General features: G+C 40.0%; 1 protein-coding gene across 1 annotated transcript; it reads left to right on the plus strand.

Moving 5' to 3' along the window:
* The first annotated feature begins 7,360 nt into the window (after positions 1 to 7,360).
* AGB1 (GTP binding protein beta 1) lies at positions 7,361 to 9,709 on the plus strand. Its single transcript, XM_079060622.1, has 6 exons — positions 7,361 to 7,699; positions 7,786 to 7,880; positions 8,133 to 8,557; positions 8,655 to 9,009; positions 9,293 to 9,406; positions 9,485 to 9,709. Exons 1-6 carry the CDS (start codon positions 7,594 to 7,596, stop codon positions 9,518 to 9,520), a joined length of 1,131 nt encoding a protein of 376 aa, XP_078916748.1. The 5' UTR covers positions 7,361 to 7,593; the 3' UTR covers positions 9,521 to 9,709.
* Positions 9,710 to 10,742: the final 1,033 nt, after the last annotated feature.

Here is a 10,742-nt window from a genome sequence, read left to right on the forward strand (position 1 = left end):
TCAATTTAGATTCACTTGATTGGATTGGATCAAACCGATCCATCCAAACGAACACCCCTAAGGAGGAGTCCATGGGCTGCTTAAGCCTTAAGTAGGAATTAGGGTTTCCTCCAGAAACCCTACCAACCCACAGCTATATAAAGACCCCTAAGCACTTGGAATTTCGGCCTATCCTTGAAAGAAAGAAACCCTAGCCGATTTCTAAAGTGTCTATCCTCTCATCCTTTGCATTGAGTGTTTGTGACTCCATTAGAGGTGCAACACCTGGGGCACTAAGCTTTCAAGAGTCAATCATCTTCAAGGATTGTTCTTGTTATTACTATATAACAAGTGAGGTAATATTCTAACCCTAATTTCATATGAATTTCGAATCTTGTGTGCTAGATCTAGGGTTATTGCTTTGGTATTCAAATTTGCATGTTCAATAAAGAAAAACTTAGATCTAAAGCAATTAGGGTTGCATGATCACATAAGAATGTAGATATGCTCATAACCCATCAGATCACACTCTATATAATTTTGATAGAGCATTTTATTAGACGAACTGACTTGTTGATGAAAATTAACTTTTAAATTAATATGTAAAACAAAACTTTATACATTTTTCAAAAATCCCCCAAAACTTCTATACTTTCATGTTGATAATGTACCCCCTAGCACAAACCTAGAGCCACGTCCGACCGCGTCAAAAGCGTTGCCAAGTGGGCCACAAAGACCAAGATCCTCTCGGAATGACTGTCAAGGAAGTCTCACGCTCGTGGGCACCCGTCGGGCATAGGGCGCCCACACAAAGAGCCAAGCCCCTCAACGGGTATCTTCCGCTCCATGACAAACCCAACGGCTCCAAGCGACAAGGAGTATGCTCAGAGCATTACCACCTGAACCAATCGCTAGCTCTGACAAAACGAGGAGCATGATTGGCCAATTAGCGTGCCCAATCCTGTCGGGTCTGGCGCCCTTGTCTCATGTACGGACTGGCAGGAGACTCCAATATAAAAGGTATCCCACGCCACCTCAACGGGTAAGCCGTTTTCTCTCAATCCAAACATAACTCTCCCAAGGCAACAACTAATTTGACAATCAGAGCGTTTTTCCGGGACCTCCTACCGGAGAACGGCTGACGGCTCTTTCTCTGTTGTGACCTCACATATCATAATGGAGCAGAAGAACATCCTGAGAGGGATACCAGAAGAGAACCAGGTCGCATCATTTGGTGCCGACTGGTGTGTGACAAACGACACGAAAACCACACATCATCCAGACTATGAAGATGACGAACGAAGTCACCGGCGAAACAACCGAAACGCCGAACAGCCTGATACGATCAATGATGTCGGTGGAGTCAACCACTACCATTGTGACAACACCAGAACAAACCACCACAGTTACTGGAGATGCACCATCGTCCAAACGGCCCAACCTCACTCAACATGCTGATAAACGAGATGGGGCAGATACTCAACTTTGTCAATGGTCAGATACTCCACTCTGTCCAACGAAGAAAAGGCATACGCATCTTGCAAAGTTTCATACTAAGAAGAAGTGGGGACGATGCCAGGACGGTTCGTCTTGAAAACATAAGAAGGTTAAGAAAGAAGACCAAAAGGAAATGTAGAAGAAGTTTAGAAAAGTGCGTGGGCGATAAAATGAATGAGGCCTTACTTATAGGAAGGAAATAAGACGATACATTTAAAATCCCTGACAGATGACGTAACTGACAAGCACAGTACGCGATCACATCGCTGAAAAACAAAAGTGTCAATCGAACCAAGGCCCGACATGTGTAGGAGTAGTTAAGCCCAAAAAAAAACATAGCTAGTCTAGCACACACGCTAAGACTACTGGACTAGGGGACTTGAGAACGTGCCCCTAGCACAAACCTAAAGTCGCGTCCGACCGCGCCAAAAGTGCTACCAAGTGGGCACAAGACCAAGATCATGTCGGCATGGCTGTCAAGGAAGTCTCACGCTCGTGGGCCCCCGCCCCGCACAAGGTGCCCACACAAAGAGCCAAGCCCCGCAACGTGTATCTTCTGCTCCACGACAAACCCAACGGCTCCAAGCGACAATGAGTATTCTCAGAGAATTACCACCTGAACCAATCACTAGCTCTGACACAAAGAGGAGCACGATTGGCCAATCAGCACTCCCGATCCTATCGGGTCTGGCACCCTTGTCTCATGTACAAACATACAAGAGAGTCTAGTATAAAAGGTCTCCTTCGCCACCTCAACGGGTAAGCCGTGTAACATCCCAAAATTTAAGACCAAAAATTTCGTTTTTAAATAAGTTGTTATAAAAACCAATAGTATAAAAACATTCATAATATCATCCCATGTCAAAACCAGTATGTCAATAATCAAAAACATGTTATCATAAAACAATATCAGAGTGTAATCCCAAAGATCATATGTGCGGAAAACATAGTGTGATGCGCTGCGATCATGCCGGCTACTTTCCTTTGAAAACGAAGTACCTAAAACCAAAATTGTAAACCGTAAGTACGAAGCTTAGTGAGTTCCCCCATCATACCACATACCATACAATGAACATATATTGCCAGACATATATGGGTGCCTGACCTACTCTGTCAAGCATATATAGGTGCCCGACCTACCCTGTCAAGCATATCTGGGTGCTCGACCTACCCTGTCAAGCATATATGGGTGCTCGACCTACCCTACCAGGCATATCTGGGTGCCTGACCTACCCTCCGGTTTATTTCAACCGGTTACGAGGATTATTTCACCCCTACCACTACCACATAATAACATATCATAAACATACTGTCAGGCATATATGGGTGCCCGACCTACCCTCCGGTTTATTTCAACCGGTTACGGGGACTATTTCACCCCTCCTACTACTATCACATAATATCATAACATACTAGCACATAAAGCATAACAAATAGTAGCATACCAGACAATTATCACAAAGACAATCATATCAACTATAATCACCTACTAGTGGGCCGACATTGGTGCCTTAGACCCACTTCTACTGGAAGGTAACTCACCGCACACTTCTGAAGTCCCGTGGACAAAACTCTAGCAGTTGGATGACAGATTCCCGAACTGTCAACATCAAAATAACACCCAATTAATAATTGGGTTCCAATACATAAACATAAGTCCATGCTTGGGGTAAAAGACTACTTTACCCCCATCTTAGATTGATTCAAGCTCAAGGCCCAATCCAAAGGCCCAAAAGTCAAACTATGAATCAAGGCCCAACATATGGCCCAATTTTCCAAATTGGGCCCAAACCTCTACATGGTCTTACCCTAAGGCCCAACCATTTATTCTAGTCCAACATTGGTATTCCAGTGGTCCAACATCTCATAATACTCAAGGCCCAGTTATGGCCCATCTATGGAAAATTGGGCCCAAACCCCTTACATGGGCCTTACCCTAAAGCCCATCAAATTATTCTAGTCCATATGCTTGTTCTTGGATGGCCCATTATCAGCCTAATCACCAAAACCCAATAGAAAGGCCCAACTTAAGGCCCAAGCAAGATTAGGGTTTTCACATAAAATGACGATTAGGGTTAAGTGTTTCTTACTTAACCCATTAATGACTTAATTCATTAAGTCCATCAATCTACTAGGTCAATCATATAGTGTGGTCGGGCTTAATACATAATCCCAGTCCGGTCATCCAAAATGCGGGTCCCGACAAGTCCAAATTAAAATCTCCAAGATTAGGGTTTTCTAAACCCTAATTAGGGTTTCCAACCCAATCACAACCCAATTAGGCCCAAAAGCTAAGTATTTAGATCAATTAGGATTTCATTAGGTCAACTAGGGGTTCACAAGTCGTGCACCACCCACTACCACCTCGGGTAGTGGTGGTCAACGACGGCTCACGGCGGCGACCACTACCTCACGGTGGTGGTTATGGTTCTAGTCTAATTATGTCCAAACATCCCAAAAGCAGTCTAACACAAGCAAAAGCACACTGCCACCCAACAAGGCGGCTAGTGGTGGCAGGAGGCGGCAGCCACCACCTCACGGTGGTGGTTATGAGTTTTCTTTGATTATTCCGTCACCGATTACAACATACAACACAAAATCCCAAACACACACACACACACACACTAAGATAAACACACAGACACACAACCATCCTTGTGGTGGACGGCGGCGGTACATGGTGGCAGCCACCACCTCACCTCATGGTGGTGGTGGTGGTGGTTGTTCTCGTGAATTTCGGCCAAACGACACTACACTAACAACAGAAACACACCCACACTTGAACTTCGATCTTGAAGGGGGTAAATGGTGACGGCGGCGCGACGAAAGGACTGACGAAACGAACCAGCAACGACACCACCGACGGTCATGACATTTGGCAACAACTCACGGTGGGACAGCAACACACGAACACGACAACACCTCTGATTGGGCTATCCACGAGAAACCGACGACACATTGTCTTCAACAGAAACGGGCAGCGGCGGCGCCATCGGCCGGAGATAGCAGCGACAGTGGCGCTGTCGATTTGTTCCCCTTCATTTCCGTCTGAACAACGACCTCCCACGTCAGTCTTCATCTTCAGCTACCACGAGAGACATGGTGGTAGTTTTCCGACTCCAACAGCTATGGCGACACCGGAGATGGTGGCAACCACGACGACAACTTCGCTGATCTCCAACCGGTGCAACTTCATTTGACCGGTCCCGGTGGTTTTTCCCCGGCTACATACGACGTCCGGTGACGACAGTGACGATGGTGTTTCGACGGCGAACTGCAGGTGGTATGGTGGCGACAGCCGGTGGGAGTGAGAGGTGAAGGTGGCGGCTAAGGTATCCTTTAGGGTTAGGGTTACGTAGGGTTATATACCCGACACTTGAAACTTCACTCCATAATGATAGCAATGGTCCCTCCCCATATGGATCTTTTTAAACAAGGTCCATAATTTACTCTTCGTACCACTGCTCCCATAATTCCTTTCATATTAAGTCCAACAGTTACCAAACAACCCCTTAGCCTCCAAAATCTCTTCAAGTTAAGTCCCAATAACTTACCAAGTAGTCCCTGCCTTCATAATATTTACAAAACCAATCTGGAACTTACACTTTTAACCCCAACTTCTAAAGTTGTGACAATTAACTCCTCGAGACCAGCACCTTGCTATATAATTATTGATTTTAGGGCTACTATTCATTCATTAATTTGTCTATTTATTTATTTATTAAAAGGTGTGTTACAAGCCAGTTTCTCTCAATCCAAATGCAACTCTCTCAAGACAACCACTAACTTGACCGTCAGAGCGTTTTCGTGGGACTTCCTCCCGGAGAACGGCTGATGGCTCTTTCTCTTTTGTGACCTCACAGATCATACCGAAGCAGAAGAACATTCTTAGAGGGATACCGAAAGAGAACCAGGGCGCATCACATGTAAAAAAATAACAAAACTATTTTTTTTGTTGAACGCAATTTTTTAATCAAAACCCATAGCAAGGAGCTAGAGGCAAAAACAGAACAAACAAGACAGAGTTAATACACTGCAAAAGGAAAGTTACACCAAACATGCCAATTCAAAGAATTCTCTTTCCATCTATTCTTAATCCATAAGAAGAAATTCGCCTTAATCTCTTCTACCACCTGAGAGGGGGACAAGGAAACGTTGTTGAAAACCTTGTTATTCCTAGCTTTCCATATGAACCCAAGAGAAGCCAAGAACACAACATGGGCCATTTTACGTTGCACTGGAGATTGACAACTCTAATTTGTAGTCAAGAGAAGATGTTCCAAATTAGTGATGAGGGAGAAATCTATATCACACCAAGTACTAATAAGAATCCAAACCTCCCGAACCCAGACACAATTTAGTAATAGATGCTCCATATTCTCATCTACAAGATTGCAAGAATTGCAAAGACTAGAATCAACAACTACCCCTCTTTTAATGAGTTCCATCTTGGACGGTAACCAGTTTAGAACTGCCTTCCACTCGAAAAAGTTGATTTTGATAGGGATCCAATTATTCCAAAAGTGCTTGTAGGAAATAGGGGCGAAGAATTTTGACTCCCAAAGCTTGCGTAGAGAGCTAACTGGAAAGGATCCAAAAGTATCGGCGACCCAGACCCATTTATCCCCAACAGGAGGAAGCACAAGCCTCACTAAATTCGACATACACCTTTAAAGTTCATCTAACTCACATTCTGTTCTCGATTGCCTTTTCCAACACCAATTCCAGTTCAATCTACTCTCACAAAAACTGATTCGATCAACCATTGCAATGGTTATTGGAATCTAGACCAAACAAAATAGGAAATTTATCCTTGAGTCTATCTGCCCCTAACCACATATCAAACCATAAATAAGTTTGATCACCAGATCCTATGATCTTTTTAAAGAAATCCTGTAGGTTAATACTAGCCTCCGATAAGTTTGAAATGGAGCTCACACTATTTTTCCAAACACCTGATGCCCCCAATTTGACTGGAATAAACTTCCAGATTCGATTTGAACCATGCAAATAGTAGATAACTTTTACCCACAAAGAGTTTGGGTCCGATTTTAGCCTCCAAAACCATTTAGCGATTAGAGCTAGATTCAATGCTCTAAGGCTAATAACTCCAAATCCACCCATGCTCTTAGGAGTGATAACTTTATCCCATGCAATCCAACAAATTTTAGAATTTGAATCATTTCCACACCAAAGAAAGTTTCATCTCAATCTTTCAAGATCTTCAATTATTTTTAAAGGAGCTTTGAAGATAAAAAAGAAATAGAGAGGCAGACTACTTAAAACCAAGTTGATGAAGGTAATTCGACCACCAAACGACAACATTTTCACTTTCCAGATAAATAACCTAGATCGAAACCTCTCGAGAACTGGCTTCCAATTTTTAGTAAGGAACATATTATCTCCCACCGGTAACCCTAATAAACGAGTGTTTTTTTTTTGAGAAATCAAATATCCTCCTATTTTTGTTCCTACAAATCCTGCTACCCAATGAAATAATGACATGTGTCATATTTGTATGCTAAAATATCATTAATTGAGCATTAAATGTTTCACATGTCACTATTTAATTGGGTAGGAAGATTTGTAGTAACAATAAATAGGGTATGAAGATTTGTAGTAACAATAAGTAGGAGGATATATATATATATATATATATATATATATATATATATATATATATATATATATATATATATATATATATATATATATATATATATATATATATATTGGAACTAACTTTTTGTCCTTTTCTATAATTAAGTTATGTTTAGTTGTAATGTGTTGGACATAATTTTATTAGTTTGTATATTTAATATTTGACGGCACAACGTGTCACATCACCACCTACAATTTCAAACCGTTCATGTGTGCCACTGCCACCTCCTCAAACACCAGTGGGTCCGTCTGGATTGCATCCACAACCCCAATCTCTTTTCAATTTCCCTTTTCCCACATAAACCTCCCATTCAAAAGCCCTAAATCATCCATCACCATTTTCAAGCCAATTTGATCACATCGCCAAGTTCCTCTCAACTTCCACGCCATTACATGATGATGTAGTTGAACCAGACCTCATAATCGAGCTTCTCTTCCAGAAATTCGGGTGGAACTATGTCTGTCGCCGAGCTCAAAGAGAGGCACTTAGCTGCTACGGAAACTGTTAATTCTCTCAGAGAACGTTTAAAGCAAAAACGACTACAACTTCTCGATACCGATGGTAACTTTTAGGTTTTGATGATTTAGAGTTTTGGTTGGCGAATTTGTGTTTCCTCAATGTAATTAGATCTCGTCTATGGATTGTAGTTGCGGGGTATGCGAAAGCGCAAGGGAAGACTTCAGTTGCTTTCGGACCGACTGATCTGGTTTGTTGTCGGACCTTACAAGGGCACACTGGAAAGGTAAGGTTTTAAGTTTCAATAAGTTAGTAATCAAAATCTAGTGTATGTTATACTTGTTTTAGGCTTTTAGCTCTCATCACTCTTCAACTCAAATCGTCTAGAATTAGCTGCCTGAAGTAGAACATGACAGTGACATAAACCAAATGCCTAAATCCTAATGCAGATATCTGAGTACTAATGCTGCGAAATCATATCATATCAAAAATGTATCACCGGTATTTAGTCACAAATCACTTATTATGTCTCCTACAGGTGTATTCACTGGATTGGACGCCTGAAAAGAACCGGATAGTTAGTGCATCACAAGATGGAAGATTGATAGTTTGGAATGCTCTCACAAGTCAGAAAACACATGCGATTAAGCTACCATGTGCATGGGTGATGACATGTGCATTCTCTCCAACTGGACAATCAGTTGCATGTGGAGGACTTGATAGTGTATGCTCCATTTTCAATCTTGCATCACAAGCTGATAAAGATGGTAATATACCAGTGTCAAGAATGCTTAGTGGACACAAGGGTTATGTGTCTTCTTGTCAGTATGTTCCTGATGAAGATAATCATTTGATAACGAGTTCTGGTGATCAGACATGTGTTTTATGGGATATAACTACTGGATTAAGGACTTCTGTTTTTGGAGGAGAGTTTCAATCAGGACACACTGCTGATGTTTTGAGGTAAATTGTTTGTTGCTAATTACAACATCATAATCAAACTTTCTAGCTAATGATCTATCTGCATCATGTTACTTTTGAATCTTTCTTCGAATTCCAGTGTTTCAATAAACGGATCAAACTCAAGAATGTTTGTTTCGGGTTCTTGTGATGCAACTGCACGTCTGTGGGATACACGTGTTGCAAGTAGAGCAGTAAGAACATTTCATGGGCATGAAGGGGATGTGAATTCAGTCAAATTCTTTCCAGATGGAAATAGATTTGGAACAGGATCTGATGATGGAACTTGCAGACTTTATGACATCAGAACTGGACATCAATTACAAGTTTACCCTCAGCAGCAGGGTGCTGATGCCCCTCCTGTCACTTCTATTGCTTTTTCTGTATCTGGAAGGCTTTTGTTTGCTGGATATTCAAATGGTGATTGCTTTGTGTGGGATACTTTATTGGCAAAGGTAATAATCATTTGTTTATAACCTCTTCTTTATTGTGTGGATAAATAGTGTTTGGAGTAGATTACATTTTTAGTCCCTGAGGATAGATGGTTTTTGCAGTTTTGGTCCCAAAATATTTTCTCTTGTGATTTTGGTCTTTATTTGAGGTCAGCAGTCAGCAGTATCAGTAGATTTCTATAATTGAATGAAGGACATTACCCATATTGGTAAAAAGGCAAAGTATGGGGGTATTTGTGTAATTTGGGTAAATGTTAATGTGTGTATTACTATTGTGGTGTTTTAGGTGGTTTTGAACTTGGGATCTCTTCAGAACTCACATGATGCGCGTGTCAGCTGTTTGGGGTTGTCTGCAGATGGCAGTGCCTTGTGCACAGGAAGTTGGGATACAAATCTTAAGGTTCGAATTCCATCAAACAAACTCCGGAATCTTGGATTCCATTCCTATCTTTAACAATTGTACCTTTTTTGGGTGCAGATTTGGGCTTTTGGAGGTCATAGAAGAGTGGTTTGAATGAGAGAGGTGTTGGTAATCTTTGTTTTTAGAATCAAGGGAAATTAATGGTTTTAGTAGTAATTTAGTAAATATATTTATGTGACTTTGGTAATCATGATTTAGAAAATCATATTCGAATGTAGGATGAAGGATCATGATCTTATTTGAATAAAATTTTAAGTAAATTGTAGGAAATAACAATGTGCTAATGTGCTTTATTCTTGTTACCAATAAAATATTGTTTAACTAATTATACCATAAGTAACGATTACTTAGATTCAATCCCAAAATTGTGATAATGTGCGTTTAGTTAGATGTGGTAAAAACAACACAATTTCGTATCCATATAGATTGTGGGCATCCTGAATGAATAATAACTAAGAGGTCTTCCCAGTTGAAAACTATTTTTTGATGAACACAAATGTGTTAGGGATTTCAATAATTTGTGAAAAATTAGATTATAAAACTCAATATGAAAATAAAAGAGAAGGAAGTAATTTTTGTCTAGTTTCTTTGCCAAAGTGTTATAGGGTCATGTGCATGACAATGTCACTAATTGAAGGAAAATTGAAAGATCATATACAAGCGTGTAAGATTATGCAATGGGGATCTTTTGTTCCAATCCTAAATTCCTAATCGTTAATTGTGACAATATTATCGGCCCGCTTTGGGGTTCTAAGCGAATAAAATATCTAGGGCTATTTGGCCATTACTATACTTAATGTTATAAACTATCTCCTTTATCCAGACTTGAGACCGACAATAATAAATTAAAAAGTTTATAAATAGCGGGGTTATTTTTTTTATTAAGTATATGTTTTTTGTGAATATATTTATGATATTAAGTTAGTTTTTTTTTAGCATTTTTAGATGCAAATTCTTTAATAAAATTTCCATAATCAATTTCTATTACTAAATGTTTTTTAGTTGACAAAATAGGTAATCCATTTAATATTTCTTGTGACTTTGTAGATCTTAAATGATTTTTTAACAATTTTAGTTTAGAAAAACTTATTTCAACAGAGGTAACGGTCACATGAATAGTTAATATAGTCCTATAGATGACATATGTATTTGGAAAAGAACTAAATTTTTTAATGTAATTAAGTATATTAATAATTGTATCACATTATAAATGTTCAATATGTCTTAAAACTTTTAGTTCATGAAATAAATATGAACCCTCAATATCTAAGCTATTATCATATTTTAAAGATTTTTCAAGATTTAAACAATGTTC

The sequence above is a fragment of the Lactuca virosa genome, chromosome 7 (genome assembly GCF_052849685.1).
Source record: "Lactuca virosa cultivar CGN04683 chromosome 7, Lactuca_virosa_CGN04683_v6, whole genome shotgun sequence".
Classification (NCBI taxonomy): domain Eukaryota; kingdom Viridiplantae; phylum Streptophyta; class Magnoliopsida; order Asterales; family Asteraceae; genus Lactuca; species Lactuca virosa.

Excerpts from the sequence above, each read along its gene's own strand:
- AGB1 (XM_079060622.1), top strand. The coding sequence starts at position 7,594 with ATGTCTGTCGCCGAGCTCAAAGAGAGGCACTTAGCTGCTACGGAAACT. Across the intron at positions 7,881-8,132 it reads TACAAGGGCACACTGGAAAG|GTGTATTCACTGGATTGGAC; the intron begins GTAAGGTTTTAA and ends TGTCTCCTACAG. Across the intron at positions 9,407-9,484 it reads GTTGGGATACAAATCTTAAG|ATTTGGGCTTTTGGAGGTCA; the intron begins GTTCGAATTCCA and ends TTTTGGGTGCAG.